General features: G+C 39.0%; 1 protein-coding gene across 2 annotated transcripts in view; it reads left to right on the forward strand.

Moving 5' to 3' along the window:
- The window catches only part of nlgn2b (neuroligin 2b), a 66276-nt gene that overhangs the window by 42154 nt on the left and 4816 nt on the right, over positions 1 to 19306 (forward strand). The window contains exons 5-8 of one of the 2 annotated variants that reach the window (XM_063895802.1): positions 13331 to 13516; positions 16083 to 16348; positions 17216 to 17369; positions 17645 to 18011. In XM_063895802.1, coding sequence (XP_063751872.1) covers positions 13331 to 13516; positions 16083 to 16348; positions 17216 to 17369; positions 17645 to 18011 — 973 coding nt within the window. The remainder of the gene's footprint in view (positions 1 to 13330; positions 13517 to 16082; positions 16349 to 17215; positions 17370 to 17644; positions 18012 to 19306) is intronic. The other variant, XM_063895803.1, reaches the window with a different exon arrangement.

Below are 19306 nucleotides of genomic sequence, written 5' to 3' on the forward strand. Positions count from 1 at the left end.
TACGATTCCCAGTCCAAGCCCCTACTGACTGAGCCACTCCTTAGTGGATGTGTGTGAATAGTACTGAGTAGCAGCTCTGCAGCGCCATTTCTCAAAGGCTGCGGTTTTATCTACGTAGCATTCCTGCTGCCTTCACGTAGATGCTCCGGGATTTCATGTGGTAAAACAACTTTTGGTACTATAAAGTCGCTGTGGCCAGCAAATAATGTAGGGATTACCCACAATCATTCATCGATCAATTCAGACTGATTAACTGACTCTCTGCTGCTCTGATTTTGGCTGGAGAGTGTTAATTGACATTGGTTACATAACCTTTTAAACGAACCACAGCCCTGAACGTGCTCGCATGTCATTGGAGCGCTCTGGGACTGAAACAAATAGCACTACACTCATGGTTTTAGAAATGGTGGTGCAATCAAAAAAAATCATCATTCAACATTCAAGCCAATCCTTTTGCAGGCTGTTATTGTCTTAATCTAAGCTAACACCACAATGCATATGAATGTCACTTCATGCAGGAACAGCATACACTTGTTAAGATGCCATTCAAAAACATACAAAATAGCCACTCTAAAGCCGCTCTTAAATTACGTCAACAGAGTTGAGACACTACAGCAGAAAGAACATGTCAGGGAAAGTAGACGGAGCACACAAAAGAGAGACAGGTATAAATGGTGAGTATCTCTAGAGAGCTTCTGTATCAGAAGGGCAAACTAACCAATGATGAGGGTTTTGGTCGAGAAGCAGAAGTAGAATAAAAACGTTTACAGTAGGTCTGAAGTTCCTTAAACCTGCATTCTCTCTAATAGCCAGCAGGGGGCCACCCAACTTGTTGACAAAAAGAGGTCCTTTTGTATAGAAGTCAATGAAAACAATCCCTTCTTCATTTTCATTTTCCTAAAGAATTTGTGATCACTATTTCTCTGTTCAATTCCTTAACACAGCTTTGTGTTCATTTTGTAAATGATGGTCCAATTTAGAGTAAAACATTCTAAGTGCAAGACTAGGAAACATCTTTATTCATAAAGAAATGCAATGTGCTCAACTTGTGTTGAGAAAATGTGTTTACTTACTGTAATTTGTCTATAGTAGGAAATAAATATTATATATTTTTTAAATCTATGAATATTCACTATGCAAGCGAAAAAAGGATCAGACTCACAACACTTCAGAGACACCACCGACCCCTTCCTGCCTTTGGTGTACATTCAGTCATTCACAACACAATTGAAATCTGTGTTTGTAGCTTTCAGTGTATTTTTGGATTAGGAGTTATTCTATTTGTCCATTCTGTTAGAGCTTTGCAAAGCTTGCAAGGCCTGTCACTGTGGTAGGTGTGTGTGTGTGTGTGTGTGTGTGTGTGTGTGTGTGTGTGTGTGTGTGTGTGTGTGTGTGTGTGTGTGTGTGTGTGTGTGTGTGTGTGTGTGTGTGTGTGTGTGTGTGTGTGTGTGTGTGTGTGTGTACCCAGCCCTTGTGCTGCTGGATATCAGTGGAGTCAAGTATTTACATTAGCCGTCATTTTTCGGAGGTGTTTGCACACAGACTATCTAACGCTGGAATTGCGGTTGCCAGGTTGGGTAATCAGATCTTGTTTATTGCATCACGCCTGTTTCAACATATCAGAATAATGATAAACAGAGAAATGGGAGTCGTTTAGGATGCCATCCAAGAGTTGCAGCAGAGTATTAACAGAGGGGTAACACAATCCAGAGCGTTATTGAGCGTGCCAATGGAGAGGGGACAAGGACGAACTGAGGGTTAGTGGAATGAGGACCTGGACCTTCGACTTTACCGTGCTCCATTTCAGCTTGTTATGAGCTCTTTTTCCCCACTGCCAGACAAATGGTGACCTGTAACAAATTGGGCGTGAGATTCTGTTCATAAATTGAAGTCAGGTTTGTTGAATGCAGTATTAAACTAGAATTACTCAGACGTCCGCCAAGGCCAACGGTGCATTCATGTCTCCAATAGCCCCATTTTCTGAGTTATATCCTTATATCCTATATTATTTTATACTAGTTATACTGTACTACTTTCTTTTACCTGGACTTCCAATGAAGACCATCATGAGCAATTATCATATCATTACTTATATCTATTTTTTGTCTATTTAAAAACAGCATAGTACTGAGTTTTATTAATTAGTTTAATACTTTTACATTGAACTTGTTAAGCTTAATGTTATTTCGGTGATTCTATGCAGACATGCTAACAACATGTGTCCCAGGAGGGTCTGGACGAAAAGGAATAAGGTCTTTGGCAGTTACATAAGATGTGATGAAGACCTTCTCTATTGCTCAGTATATCCAGTATTGGTGTTACTGCAAAGAGAAAAGAAAACTGATCCATGAAGCAAAATCCTTGGCAACTTCCAGAGTTGCTCAGATTTTTGGGGGGCTTTCATGTGAAATTTCCCAGTTGGTAACTCATTTATGCATATATAGCTCAACACCACATGAATGCAGAACAAATGCCCTACTTTATATTAGAATGTGAATGCAAAAGAGTTTCTAATACATCGTCCCTGTTAACACACCCACACCAAAAATGAAATGGGTTCTTATTTGGCCGATGCTTCCACCAAGTGTCAGGCAAATCAGTCCTGTAATTTTGATGCAATCTTGCTGACAAACACCCACCCAAGGCGAAAATGGTCATTGGTGTTTGCTGTCTGGTTGATCTAAATTGTCATGTTTGAAGTGCCCTCATGCATTCTACACTATGGATATTGACTTCCACACACGATCATTGAAAAGATATACATGCACATAAAGGCGGAGAGCAACCCTGCTCATGAGGGATGACGCAGTGTCCTCGATTCCTTTAACGTTGTTGAACATTTTTGGTATGTGGGCGAGTGTGTGTTCCTTCTCTCTCTCACTCTCAGATATGCTTTAAATGGGTTACTGTACTAAGGCGATTATCCTAGTGTGTGTGTGTGTGTGTGTGTGTGTGTGTGTGTGTGTGTGTGTGTGTGTGTGTGTGTGTGTGTGTGTGTGTGTGTGTGTGTGTGTGTTTGTGTGTGTGTGTGTTAGTATGTTTGTGTAGCATAAAGATGCATGTGCATACAAATACCTGCTGTGCACGTGACAGAATGTGAGCGCGCGCCACTAGGTTGTGTGCCGTGCGTAAAATATACATATGAATAATGCAGCATACATCTGAATATTTAATGGGGCTCCTCTCTGACTCTGTGAATTTGAGTCAAAGTGAGAAACACAGGCATGCCTTTTTTTAATGGTTTAATGTTCTAATCTTTAGTATTATCCTGTACTTACACACACAGGAGCTTACACATGCCAACCTCATTTCATACAATGCCTGCGCCTTTAAGAGAGCGATTGGGAGTCGCGTATAAGGGAAGAAGAGAGAGCAGGGAACAGAGAAAGATGAGCGAGGGAAAAACATGGAGAGAAAGTGAAGGGAAAGGAAACAGAAGAGGGGTTGGGGGGGAATATGGGAACGGTCTAAAAATAAACCGTCAGAAAATGTTTTTCCGTATCTGCAGTGATGCAAAGTATTCATTTAAATAAACGCTCCTGCAGTGTGACCACAGCTCCCTTCCACGCCGCTTAAACTCCTTATGCCTCCACTCCACTATGACACGTACACATGCATCTTAAAGCAAATGTCATAATACTTTTCTTATTAATTTATCATACGCTATGTCGTTGTGGAATGAAAATGGGTGAGCGAGGGCAAAATGTCTGCTGCACACAGCCTGGTTCAGATGTTTGGGGACAGTTGTTTCCAGATTTGCTCCTCAGCTCACCTTCTCCTACCTTATTCCTGCTCCCGGCCCAGAGAGCTTTCTGATTTGTGTTGCACGGCCATCTGTTCGGACTAATTAACTAATTAACTAATTAATGAACTCTGGGGAAAGGCCCACCATCGAGGGCTGGGAGAGTGAGAACATTTTTCACCTCAGGAAGGGAGATGAAACGCTTCTTCTGGAAACGTTTTCTCTGCATTTCCACCTTTTTTATTTTTTAAGTAAAAGCAGCCCATTTAGCAGTATAAACCACCACATTTAATAACCACAGATTTGACAATGATTAAATAGAGTTATTAAGCAAACATTGGTAATTAGCCTGCCACATTTTAAATGTACAAGTGTACTGGGTGATCTTTTGAGACTCAACATATCTTAGTCATGTGTTACTGTTTGTCCTAGAGATCGGAAGAGGTTTTAGAGAAGCTCAAGACAAATAACTGGAAATGAGTTGTCCATGTTAACATCCAGAGTGATCAATACTGGTGGTCTGAATGTCTATTGATTAGATGTGTTGATTACCTGCTGAGGTGCTACAATCACTACAACAACACTACCAACATAACACTGACATAAAATCATCCGAAAATGATTATGAAGTGAACGTCTGAGCAAACATATGCCTATTGTCTACATTGACTTTCAATAGGATAAGCATTTAGCCAGTGATCATGGTAGCAGTGATTGTAGCTAGGATAAGTATCATTATTATCATCTTAAATTACTTTATTTCGGAATGACAGGGTAGCAAATCATGTATTTTCAAAAAATACATGATTTGCTACCCTGTAAAAAATAAGGTTATTATTAGAGATTTCCTGATAATCTTTTATTCCTGATCAAAAAAAATGATCTACAGTTACACAATCCTGATAGAGTACTTTCATGTTCTACATAAGTAAGCTAGATAGTGCGCACTTGAAGTACTATGCCGTTTTTAAAATATAATCCAAGGTATATGCTTGATAACTTAATAGCTCTGCATCACCTATTGTGCTTTTTTGGGTCTTCCCTCCACTGTTGTGTGTTATATAGGATTTGTCCGTCTTGAAGCTCTGTTTTGGTCTCCACCCAATAAAGCGACTATACTGTATAGTTCTCTTTAGCTGCTAAATGCTCCAATTTGTTCACCAACTTCTGCTATTCTGATCTGGGAAGACAGGGTACAGGGAATTTAGCAGATCTTTTTGCTGTAAATACATGTCTGCTGCACCTGGAAACAAGGTTGTCCACAGCGGTCAGACTGAACCCAGACAGCATTGTTTGTATAGCACATTTCAAACACTTGGGCATGTAAAAAGGCTTAATGAAAATAGATGGAAGACAGAAAATGTTCACTTGAAAAAGTATTAGAGGACACAATCTCACCACCCAGTTACAGTGAAAGATTAGCTAAAACAGTACGATTCAAGTCATTCTAGGGTAGAGTAAGTAGTGTCTAATAGAGTGTCTAGCATTGTAGGGGCTTTTCCAATATTATCTCTGAGATGAATCAAGGGACAACCAGTATGTATGTCCTAAGGGTGCTAAAAGGTTAGGGTGATCATGTCATTAAATATGCTGACAGACAGTCAAAGCAGCATTTGAAAACATCAGTAAAAGCTTTAAATGTAAAAAACCCTGTGTAAAACCCTTTTCACATTACACATTTCAACCATTGTTATTGAAATATTGATTAGAGCAGCTTGAACGTTTAAGAGTCCACATTGTCTTGTCTGTTATCTTCAAAAGTAGCTTTACTTTGGTGGAAAACCTTGATAAATGTAACCAAAGTGATTGTGCTTCATCCTTTAAAGTGTGTAACTACCATTATTTTGTTAATTGGACATACTCAATATCTCCATACTTCTGCTACTCTAATTATTCCATTCAACTTGTAATACTGTTGAGTTTTCTTTTTTAAGTACAGACCAAAAAATGTCAAATTATATATCCAAAAATAACATCCTCACGTTCCCAATTTGTTACACACTTTTATGAGTTCCTCATTCAACCATCACTTATATAACTATATAATTTGAAACCCATGGGCATGGACCTATTTTAGTACATGTCAAAGCGTATGCACAAACACTACTTTACCCAGTGTGCCTTGGGAATCGTTTTGAAGTTGGTTGCCAGTTGTTCTCAAAAACATGCCTTAAAATATGACATAAAGAGTATTTTTAGCCAGCACAGGTTTTGCTTTCAATTAATTGCAGCCTGCTGCCTCCTCACAACTCTAAATACAGTGAAACACACCTCCCACTCCACAACCAGAACCACAATCTTCCCACTCTGCAGGCAAATATCAACTCGTCTTTCCCGAGCCCCCCCTCAGTGCACGACGGATCAGAATCAGTATCCGGTTTATTGGCCGGTTCTAGCCGAAAAGGAATTTGCTTTGGTGTGTTGGTGCCTACGATCAGCATGGTATGAGAAAGCCAAACAGTCAAATGAAATAAACATGTTGGAAATATTCAAATATAATATGATGATAATCTTTCAAATATCCACGATATATTAGAATTACAATGAAATCTGTATAGGGATTATTACAGAAAAAGCCCAAGAAATATCTGAATTAAAATAAAAGTTGTATAGATATAAAAATTCAATACATAAAACAAATATATTCTCAATATATATTCTGTATTGAAAAGCTGCATAAAAAAATAAAAATAGACAAAAGGAAAAGGACTATTAAAACATCTGCAATATATCTGCAAAAAAATGAAAGTTCTATAGAATAAAAATTACAAAACAAAAAAGGAAAATATACTCTAAAAATATGTAAGATATATCTGAATAAAACCGTATAAATGAAAATGAAATACAGTCAGTCTAATTGTGATTTGCACACCAAGATGTTGGATATTGAAAATAAGGGACAAAGTTTTTACTTTGTAAAACTTTATCGTGCTTATTACGAATGTGATTTTGTGGAATGCGATGTTGAAATTGTGCGTGTGGAAGGTTTCCGGTTGTAGCCAAGAACCTTTTCCTTCATTATATAGGCAAAGTTCACATTGAGCACTAATGACGTATAGGTATTCTGAGTGAAACTGACACCAATCTGCCTCCCAGGCTGCCAGCCAGCTGCACAGTTGGACCAATCAAATATAAGGAAATAATTAATGCAGCGAGTCGTACTTGATGTTCGAAGTGTCACAATCAAACTCAAAAGGTCAAGGTGTCTAGTGTTCATAAAATATCATCTAGGAATTTAAAAAAATTACCTCTTATGACTCCACAACCTGCCTTAGAGCCATGGCGGTTTATTTCAGTATCAAAATAAGCCTGTAATAGCTGTTTGTACATCCATAAGCACTATACTGCCACTAATGCAGGCTGTAGTATCTCTAACTTGACTCACCAATAACATCTAGTGTAGCCGTCGGAGCTGCTTGCGTGATATCAACATTAAAATGAATGTATTGATGCAATTACTACGTACTTTAACATCAGACTCTTCATCTCTCTCACTAACACAGTTAATGTTGTGACTAGATGACCTGTCTCTTTTAAGGGCTATGAATTTGAAATAGAACTTTCTCTGAAGCGCTTGGAAACATCTCTGTGTCAGTGTGACGTCTGAAGCATTACTTTTTAAATTTGCGGGACAGCCTGGTTTCACTGCACAGCTTGGCACCATGTGAATGGTCCTTAGAGAGTAAAAATTGAGTGAGATAAGTAAGGTAATAAACACAATGACATTGGAAGCCTATGGGCGGCGTGCTCAAATAACATTAGTTCAGCAGGAGGAAGCCCAATTACAATATAATTACATTTCTGGGTATACTTGACATACAGAGTGATGCATAATTGAAATTGACCTGCCAGCAGTTCTTCAGATGGAGCTTCTGGCACCAACAAGGAGATTTAAGGCTACACACTATAGGCTGGGGCTTGGGAGGTAGCGATCATCCACCATTAGGAAGGTCGGTGGTTCGATCGACATCTCAAAGTGTCCTTGTGTGGGTGCGTGTGAATGTTAATCTCTAATGAGCAGATGGCACCTTGTATGGAACGTGCCTCACTATAAGAATGTGTGTGTGAATGGGTGATTGCTGACTTACCATTTAGAGAGTCTCCTTCCAGACTAGTGGATGCAAACATTCAAAATACTTTTTGAATTGACTGTCTATTTGTGTTTTTTTATTTTCTACTTCATGTACCAAGAGTTAGTATTAGATAATGACTCATTTGCATTTTTCAACATAACATTTCAGAAATACAGAGAAGATAATTGTCTTAATGTTAGTAATCGACTGGAAACGTTTGAAATATCTAACAGTTAAAGATGTTAACTGTATTCACCTGCAGTGTCTTGCAGAATTTTGTGTGTTTTTTCAAATGAAAGAGTCAGAAATCCCACCTCAATATCACTTGCATAGACAAATCAAAGCCATCCTAAATCATTCATAGCCTGAGTTTTATAAATTTGTATTCCTAAAAACATGGCAAAAATGTTTTCTAGTATAGTTAACAGTTTATTAGTTTTACACAAAGATATCAAAACTTCTATCAGCCTAAAAATATGTCAACTAAATTAAACATTGTTGTATCCAGATTTCCGAATATATGCAAATCAACAACATTATTAATAAGATTACACCTTTTTTAAACATTCAACAAATGATTTCACAAAACGAATTGTTTTAATATTGTAAGGAATACACTCGGGTGGTATTTATTTGTACATATTCACTAACCTTTGAATTAAAGAATGGACGTGATTATACATAATGTATGATGTGTAAAAAAACAAGCCTCGAGGGGGTGCTAGAAATGATTTTGACTTCAGGTCTTGGACAGAAAAGTGTTTTCATTAAAACTAGCCCTTTTTTTTTGTTGCAGTTATATAAAATATTTACCACTCAAAGTACATGCTTGTGCACATAGACTCTTATGAGGATGCGACATAACGGTAGAGTCCGGTATCTACAGAGAAGCTTAAGTTATTTCAAAACTGCTAATACTGCATACAGTACAGATATTCATCCACACCTGCATTCAACACCCAAGGTTACCGCACAGTACTGAAGAATCAATTTCACTTTATTCCATTTGTCAAAACAGCTTCTTTAGTCGAGTGTGCAGGAGATATTCTCCACCTGCTAATGGTTTTATTTCCTTTTTCTCTTTTTTTTTTGGTAATAGCGCCTCTGCTTTTGCTTGATTCATTTCGTGACTCACGGATACAGAAACCTTGCTTTGTTTCCTCTCTTCAATCACCTTTCTCTGTGCTCAGTATTAAAAAGGCGATATCTTCCCTCTGATTTTTGACATCTCTAATCATCTCCAGCGTGACGTCACAGTGGAATTATATAATCGGCGCTTCAAAAATATTCCTTTGACCTCTCTGTCATGTGGGAACTGACAGTGGCTTTGGTTTAATACCTGTCTGATGTTATTTTATTTTCTCCTTTTCTCCCTTCCGACCCCCCTTCATTGACCCTGTGCAGGACTTGGGGGTTTATGAAAAGTGCACAGACAGGATGTATGGAATAAAGCTTTCCTTATAGAGCCCTGGATAACATAAAAATAAAATCTATTGATGTGGAGTTGCTTCCACTTTTAATTCGATGACGCACATCTCTGTCAAAATAAAATGTAATTAACCATTTTGATTTATTTTTCTCTATACTTATACATCCTGTCTTCCTGTGCAATACAATATCAATAAGAGATAATGGTTTCAACCATGACTCATCTCATCAGCGTACATTAGAGAAACGCTAAGTGCTTCTACCATTTTTAACCTTTTGCATTCAATGGGAGCGTGCATTTTGCTTTCATGATTTTTGTAAAAGATAAATGAGTTGAAACAGTGGTTATCATCAGATTGTCCTTGTGAGTTTTTTCCTCACAGGACACTCACCGTGATTCAATACGTTGTGAATATTTCTGATTTAAATTTCCCTCCATCAGGGCCCACCACTCCTCCTGTTCCCTTTCATCCATTCACTTCCCTATCTCCGGCCCAGTGTCTTTACTTAGAGGTTGATGACTCCCCTCACAGTTGCTTGGCCGTTACCTAAAGCAAGTGTTGAATATGCATGAGTTCAGCCTAATAAACTGCTGCTCTCAGCGCTAAAGTCAGTAGGAAGCCTAGCTCAGCAGATGGAGGGTGGGGGGATCAGAAAGAAAACTTAGTGAAAAAGAAAGAGCAGAAGAAGGAACTTGCTTGACTTCAATGATGGAAGATAAACCACATTTGCTCTCTTCATGTTGCCCTTGCGAAGACAGCAAGAGGAGGCGCTAGCATGCTCGCTCCCAATTGGCGTGTGTGTGCTCTGTTTTTTGTCCATGTGTGTTTGTTTCCTCGGATATGGAAGTGCTCCAATGTGTGTTTGCAAGTGCTCTCCTGAGTGTCTGTCCATATCATTTCGCCCAAAGCTCTGGACAGTTGCCAGGCAACTGTGGCAGGCGTGCTCAGCACTGGGCCGGGCGTGCCACGGAGCCGACACTTCCACATGCCCGTGGTCCGGATAAGTGGCACAGGTCAGCACTGATACGGCACCGGGTCAGAGTTACATCGAACCAAGAGCCAGTCGACTGATGGGATGATCTTAGCAGAATAACATTACACAAACACGTTTTAAGGTATTATTGGTGTGTATGTAATCCGATTCAAAGTCATGTGCGCAATAGCTACAGTGTACTTTTGGAAATGACAATCTTAAGACTCATCAAACAATGCAACAGAAACATTGGGGAGTATCGAATTACCTGTAATGGGATTACTAATCTGGATACAAAAAATAGGTAAAATCTAATCAGATTATGTAAAAACAATAGGATTACTAGAAGAATTGTATTTCTTCTTTGTAAGCTGTACTGTTCTGTTGGCTAATACTTTGAGTGCTAATCTATATACCTCCTGTCTGAGTCTGCTTAATGGTTTTCACTTTCTTTGGTTTGTTTTTAAATTCAAGGTTGTGAACCAATATGTTCATAAAACAGTGTGTGAGCTTTACTGTGTGTGTTAAACTATAACAGCATTTTCTGCCAGCTCATATTTTATTTTTTATAAAATAAATATCATTTCTGAGAAGAAAAAAATCTTGGTTTCTACTTTTGATAAGGTTACATTGTTCAGTTTTTCTTGCATAATACACTTGAGTCAAAAACATCCATTTGATATTTCTATTGTATTTTATTTCTTTGAATTGCATATAATGCTAAGGAAATCCAAAAGAAACGGAAAGTAGTCAGGTTACATCATGTTTATATATCTACAATCATTTACTGATTACATAAGGTATGTATTACACAGGTAACTAAGAGAATACATTGACATTATTAAGTAACCCTCACAACCATATACTTTTATATTAAAAATAGTGCAAGAAACAGTTGTAGAAATATAAAAAGGACAGTCAACTATACTGTACACATGTGAAAAGGAAAAAGCTTAAAACAGAATAATAAACAAAAATAAATTCTCCACAGTGGAATAAAATACTGTGTATGATTTAATGTAACAGGTTTTCTGTTTTCAATAATAGCCTCACACTTATCACCGCAGCATGCTGTGGTTACGTTTAAATGTGTCAATCCTGTCATTTTTCTAAATCACTGAACTGAACATTGAACCTAGCTCTCATGATTATTACCTCTAACTTATAAGGTAAAAAGACAGATCATTTTTTCAACACTCAAGATCCATATTATTGAGCAATTTTTTGGAGCATTCATTTGTTCTCTCAAGGAAAATGAGTAGTGATTCTGAACGATCATGGCTGCATCCATGTTTTTGCTTTGTAAGTACAACATCGAGGTCACTGCCGCAGTGAACACAAAAACATTTTGTCCCAGGAGTTTTCATCCCGAGGTGGACAACCAGATAAAGGCACAGGCACATGGACATTTTGATTAATCTACTTAACATTGAATTATTGCTGTTCATGCAGACATACTAGCATTGTTTCTAAGTAGAGGTCAAGGAAATACTGTCCATACTTCTGGATGCTGGCGCAGTAGCAAAGAAAACACAAGGCTTGTTTATAGTAGGATTTTTTCATCAGCCAACAAGTTGTTTTTTTTGCATGTGATATTTTTTGTATAACATTATGGAAATTATCATTATAGGCTAAATGACTTTACCAAATCAGGGATGAACCAAGCATATACAAGGCATCTCACTGTACCCCATACAAATGAATGTATTGGATTGGATTATGGGTCTAAAATATGATTTGCAGTGCGGTGAAAGAAGTTTATGATGAAATCTAAAGTTAATTCAGTTTCTAGGTTATTGAGTGTTAAAAAGACATGCCTACATCATTAATTATACAGTGCTATAAAGTTATTATAATGCAAATGATGTTTAAATATTGCATTGGCATCATAGAAAATGCTACTTCCCTAAATAAATGTCAACACTTATTATAAATCATAATTAATCCAGGTGAACTCACTAAAACACTCCAGACTTTTTTTTACCAGCTGTTGTCTTTACTCCCTATACTTTACTTAATGGCTGTTTCAGGTTTAATAAGTATTCAGCTCTGACCTCACAATGACTGTCTCGCTATAAGCGGCTAAATGGAAAGCTCAGTGAAGGCCTTGGATTGCCATTGGACATCATGCAAATCCATTTTGGGAATGGCGGACTCTGACAATGCAGACTGCTGTATAGAGAAGTAACTAATGAGATTCCAACAATTACACCCTCTGTCTGAAACCAGAGCCCAGTCTGCTCTGGTTGGCCAGCTCTGTTGTAATCAGGTCAACCACTTAGAGATGTTCCATCCCTTTCACTATCACGTACAAAGTGTTGGAGCGCTAGCCAATAGAAGCCAGGTGTTACAAAGTGATGTCATTATGTTGCAGAAGTAAACAGATCATTTACAAGCTTCACAAAAATGCAAGGGCTGCAAGTTTAAGTAGTGTACCTTTTAAGTGAAATTCTACTTTAACTTATATTAAGTGAAAAATAAGTTCTGATTTGAGTTATGAGCCTTTGTGGGATATTCTGCTCAAGCTCAAGAAATGGCACAAAGTGTTAAAATTATAAATCCAATAATGTTAGCAATAATATAACAACAAGGTGAATGCGAAGTTCAAGACATGAGTGGGCCACTTTGCTTGCTTTGTTTACCATATCCTCTCCTGAACAGCTCCCTACCTGAGCAGTTAGCAGTTTACTGAAAATGATGAAGTGATGAAAAACCGTGTGACATTTTGTTCAGTTTATTCTATCTTGTTGTGGGTGTGCACCTACTGTGTGAATGTGTGTCCTGGAAGTGGGTGATACATGCCTTCTGTTGCTCTCCTCCTCTATCTGTTGACAAGTTCTCTTAGCTGTGTTGTATTTCCAGCGTGGGTATTAAAAAATGAGTAATTTGGCAAGTTCTCTGTTTGAAATCTCCTCAGACTGAGTTGGAGGCTGAGAAGCTCCTGACAATGACAGGATGCCATCTTCTGTTTATGTGGGATAGTTCCTCTTTAAAACAAACACACAGGATGATGTTGTCCTGTGCTCCTGAATTTGTTTTCCTTCTTTCCTTGCTCTTATTCAGTATTCTCTTTCTCTTTTTCACTCGGTGTTTGTTCTAATTCACCCCGCAGGGTTTCTGAGCACAGGGGACCAGTCTGCTAAGGGGAACTATGGCTTGTTGGACCAGATCCAGGCCCTGCGCTGGCTCAATGAAAACATTGGCCACTTCGGAGGGGACCCAGAGAGAATCACCATCTTTGGCTCGGGAGCCGGTGCCGCCTGTGTGAACCTCCTCATCCTCTCCCACCACTCCGAGGGTAAGACTCTTTTTTCTCTGTCATTGTCACATTAGCAGTCATATACCCTGCTAGAAAAGGGATTAACATTTCAGAGTGTGGGTAGTGTGTTTCTTCAAGGGGCTTGTTAGTCATTTTAATGAATACACTATAGAAGATAATAAATATATATGGCAATGTTATTCCCCAAAGTGAAGCGATGCAATCTTCAGAGATGAGACACACACTATATGCAGTGATATTCTGTTTCAATAAACATGAGAAATTGCACACATTGAGTCATTTTAAAGCAAATCAGATTGCAAATTTGGACCGTTCTGGCAGATGGATGAAAACAGTATAGGATATTTGCCATAAATCATTACTCACCTAGGGACACAAGACCTGTAATAATCCCAAACAACGTCATTCCACAAGGCTCTAAAACCTCTGAAATGCACTGTCAGTATTGTCCATCTCTATTCAAACTAACCCAGTCTACATATATAAACTACATATTTTTAAATCATTTACTTGGACTTTCAATGACCACCATTATAACCACTTCACACCTGTATTATTAGAAATATACTCAGCATAATATTTTGCATCATTAGTGAATTTTATATTTTTAAATGGCTTGAACTGCTGATCAACATTATTTCTTGTCTTTTCCAGCATTTGCATTTTAAATCTAGACTGGCACTTTTGGAGTACACACCTCTAACAGGCAGTGGTGCATTTTCATTCTCATATTTTATGGATACATTTTTCTTTTAACTTAAGTAAAAAAACAGGATAGGTCTTGAACAGTCCTCAAGCCTTTAACTTGGGAACCATTGCAGTACTGACTAAGGAGCCTACTGTCCTTTGTTTTGGCTGATCTTTCTAACACCCAACAGATGTTTGATCAGTAAGTCTCTGAAGGTTAACAGCTCTTTATACCTTACTAAATACTCAGATTATTAAATTGCTGAACTGCTCACCTTCCTATGACAAACTGACCTTGATCAGATAAAGTAAAAAATAATTATATAGGTAAATTTGAAGAAGATTCTCAATGTGTGCATGGTAAGTGTGTCCATGTTAATGCAAAGCTATAGGTCGTTCTGAAATTTGTCAACATTAAGGAGGAAATCATCACTTCATGTTTACATCATGCCTATTTGAGGTTTTAATACAAAATATTAATAAGCATCTCAAAAAATTTCATAAGCATATCATTGAAAATATGTTTTGCTCATGTGAGCTTGGAATGGGGGATGAAATGGAAAATATGAAAGGTTTTTCTCCTGAATTCGCGAAACAAATAGCGTAGGAAATTCAAAAATAGTTTTTACAAACCTTTTTTTCTCTGTAAAAGAAGCTATTTATTGCTAATGGCGGAACGTCATCCCACACAAAGATTTAGTCAAGCATTATTGTGTGATCTGTGGAAAGCATTTGAATTATTTTTGACATCGCTATGTTTCTAAAAAAGATAAAAGCAGTTCCGTAAAATGTATGCGAGTCTAGCATGAATAAACATTACCTTTTGTCTTTGTGTGTTTAGGTAATTAGTTATAACACAATTAGCTATAGTTAACTCTATATTCTTAAACACACTTTATTCTGGTTCATGCCATTATCCAACACACAGTAGCACAGAGGTAGTGAAGATAGCACGCCTGTGTGCTGAAACAAGAATCTATTTTTAATCAAATCATGGGAACCCTTCAGATTTACATTCCTAATGTGAACACTTGGTGTCATATCTAAAATTTGAAGCTTGTATATCCGCATTATCATTATGGGTTGTTATGCATAGATATGTCTTCTACTCCATTTTGAAGACTTGGAAAAGTTAGTGGGTGAAGAATTTTGAGAGATGGTGTGTGTGTGTGTGTGTGTGTGTGTGTGTGTGTGTGTGTGTGTGTGTGTGTGTGTGTGTGTGTGTGTGTGTGTGTGTGTGTGTGTGTGTGTGTGTGTGTGTGTGTGTGTGTGTGTGTGTTGCGTGCGTGTGTGTGCACGTGTGTGCACGCGCACGTGTGTGCACGCGCGCGGGGGAGAGATGAGATGGGTAGAGCTGGAGCTGCAGCTGAGAGGCTTCTTAATTGATTTCACAGGGAGAGGAGCGGGGGTGGGGCACATGCAGAATATGGGGGGGCTTAATTATTAATGACAGAATCTGCAGATAAAACAGAGGGACAGAAAGCCACTTTACATAACAGTGCAGCGGTGCAACAGTGCGAGCAGTTTTCTTTCTCTCGCTGTCTCTCTTTTGCACTTTATTCAACACTGCCACCAAGCCCGCTGCTGTGTTCCGAGCGGCCTCCATCTTTCCTCCCTTCTGTCTCTCGCTGTATGTAATGGAAGCGCTCGATTGTCCTAATGCTCGTAAAGATTTTCCATGGTTATAAAAAGCAACCGAACATCTTCTTCATCTTGCCTCCTATGTAATGCTCTACAAATGCTCATCCTTCCACATATGCATTATTAAAATCACTCACACTGTAAGGCCTTGAAGGCCCCATCAGCTGCTGGCAAAAGTATGTCGGAGGGGGGAAAAACGGAATCGAGAGAGGGGAAGTGATTGTATGTTTGCTATTGAAGCTATTTGTGTGTGCAGGCCTGTTCCAGAGGGCCATCGCTCAGAGTGGCTCGGCCATCTCCAGCTGGGCGGTCAACTACCGACCCATGATGTACACGAAGATCCTGGCCAAGAAGGTCGGCTGCACCCTGGGGGACATGGCTGAGTTGGTGGACTGCCTGAGGAGGAAGAGTTTCCGGGAGCTGGTTGACCAAGACATCCAGCCGGCTCGCTACCACATCGCCTTCGGACCTGTGGTAGACGGAGACGTGGTGCCCGATGACCCGGAGATCCTCATGCAGCAGGTAAGGGCTCATTGTCCGTCGGGATAACTACTTTCAATAAACAATATTAATGTCATTTTAGAACATATGTTCACCACTGATACAATTGCCATTGCATCATATTGCAAATATTCAGACATTATAATTGGAAAACGTAAAAATATATATTAAAATAATCTAAATGTTTAAAAAACATGCAAGCAAAACAATAAATGAAATGGACTTTTGGGGTCTGTGCGAAGTCCGAGTATTATGAAGATAGGGAAACCCATCAGTTAATTCTAGCATCATGTTTGACAAAATTATAGACAAAATGTGTTAATTACTTTCGTTTGGTCTTAAAAACTGAAATGAATATTAAGTTTATTAACGTCCTAAGGAGATATCTTTAAATGGCTTGATTTTTCAGTCCAAAATCCAAATATATTTAGTTTAATATGATATAAAAAGTAGGAAAAAATGCATATTTTTTCATGAAATGTGACTTAGAGTGAATAATCGATATGTTGTTTTTCTCTAATAAAGAAACAGGCAATCTCAAGGTCATCGAAATTGATTGAGATGAAATGCATATATGTACAAAAAGATCAGGTTCATATCAATAAATCTGTCTTTATATTGCACGATAAGTTAAGGACATGAAAATTATCAAGCATATCGTAGACGAGGCGATGCTGTCAAAACTGTTTAATGCTCATTTATCTTATGGTAAGTCAACAGTGCAAAAATGATCGAGGTCTTGTCCACATATCTGTCCACAGATCATACTGTAACTCGATAACTTACAGCAGTCATAGTGTCAGGTCTAAAGGACCTTCCTCAGTGAATGATTACATTGTTGTCCCAGCATTCCTGCAGCAATTTGTTGTGTTTTTGTCATGACACTAGGGCGAGTTCCTGAACTACGACATATTGCTGGGTGTCAACCAAGGAGAGGGACTGAAATTCGTGGACGACAATGAAGGAGAAGACGGAATAACATCCTCTACGTTTGACTACACCATCTCCAACTTTGTGGACAATCTGTATGGATTCCCTGACGGTCAGAGCCTTCGCTGCTATTTTACCTTAAAACATTCTGTTAGTTTAGAATTATTCAAACTATAAAGCAAAAGGCAGAGCTTAATTTCCTTTTCCTGCTCTATGACTCTGGTGTGACTTTGTTGGTCCCAGCAGGTAGACAGGAAGTTGAAGGCAAACGCACCACCGTTGAGATGACAATCAAATGATTTATTCTAAGTTCTATTTAACCCTTTGATCCTGTCACCTAATGTTGCACTCTGTACATACTCACGTTCCATTTTCATTTTTTCCAAGGTAAAGACATCCTCAGGGAAACCATAAAGTTCATGTACACAGACTGGGCTGACCGGGACAACACGGACATGCGCAGGAAGACCCTCCTGGCTCTGTTCACAGACCATCAGTGGGTGGCCCCGGCCGTCGCCACTGCCAAACTGCATGCCGAGTTCCAGTCGCCTGTCTATTTCTACACTTTCCACCACCACTGTCAGACGGAGGCCAGGCCAGAGTGGGCAGACGCCGCACATGGAGATGAGATCCCCTATGTGTTTGGGATTCCTATGGTGGGAGCCACTGACCTGTTCCCGTGTAACTTCTCCAAGAACGATGTCATGCTCAGTGCTGTAGTCATGACGTACTGGACCAACTTTGCAAAGACAGGGTTAGTATGGTGCCAAATAAAAAAAGTACTTTCCTCTATTAAGTGCATTTGGTACTGCACAGTGTGTACAGTACGGGTTAGGGTTAGGATATTCTAAATGATATGATAATCTGTTGAGCTGGTTGCGGTTTAAAACATATGGTTTGGGAGTGAGTTGCAATATGACATGCAATACCTGTATGAGGCTAATTTCCCTTAAACCTAAAGAGGCCCTGTTTTCCCTTTCCTGTAGTGTGTTATAGAGTTTTGTGTGCATGTTAATGGCCTGCAAAGGTTGAAATGCCAAACTTCCCTCCAGAGGGATTTCCACTCCCAACACTCTACCCCCTGCCTGAAACGCCTCAATTGGCCTTCTTTGTTTACTTCCTTCTATTGGCTAGCGCTCCAACACATTGTACGTGATTGGCTAAGGGTTGGGACATCTTTAGGTGTTTGACCAACCACAACAGAGCTGGCCAGCTAACCAATCAGAGCAGACTGGGCTCTGGTTTGTGACAGAGGGTGAAAAGAGGTGCTGCAGCACAGGCAGTATGAGAAAAATAAAGACCTTTTTGAACCTTTAATTCAGTAGAGGCACAAAATACAATTATGAACCTGAAAATGAGTCTAATAGGGCCCCTTTAACATTAAATATGGCGCGTTAGAACTGTGTGGGTATTTGCTTGATAGGGACATTTTTCAAGATTTATGTTTTTTGTTTATATACATTTGATCTTGATAGTTTTTCATATTGCAGTTATGTGAGTTCACTTTAATCTCTACATGAGATCCCTACGCTCTGCAGTCATCGTCTCTGTAAGCTGCCTGCGTCTCCCTTTAGGCCTACTTGCAATTTAAATTACGTAAACACGGCTCTCCTTTCCACTCATAGGCCAATATAAGTATACATATGTAGACACTAAGGATCCATCCATCCATCCATCTTCTCCCGCTTTTCCGTCAGGGTCGCGGAGGTAACAGCTCCAGCAGAGAGCCCCAAACTTTCCTTTCCCTGACACTAAGGATGCCACAATTTATTGTATGATATTCTGATTTGTTTTGACCTAAAAAGCCTGCAATCGATCTGAAATAAGAGTGAGGTTTTAAAACAGGTTTCACAACCGGTTTCCTCACTTCCTCTCTCACTCAGGTACCCCACTCTTGAAACATCCACCTCTCCTTTTATTTACCACACACTTGCCAAGCACCAAACTGTTCTCCAAAGGCGCTTTGCTACTGTTCCTTGACAATAGCTTGCCAGATGTAGAGATGGAACGTGACCATGGTTGCTCTTTTTGTTGGAGTATGGTCCTTGG

This window comes from Eleginops maclovinus, chromosome 11 (genome assembly GCF_036324505.1).
Source record: "Eleginops maclovinus isolate JMC-PN-2008 ecotype Puerto Natales chromosome 11, JC_Emac_rtc_rv5, whole genome shotgun sequence".
NCBI lineage: Eukaryota > Metazoa > Chordata > Actinopteri > Perciformes > Eleginopidae > Eleginops > Eleginops maclovinus.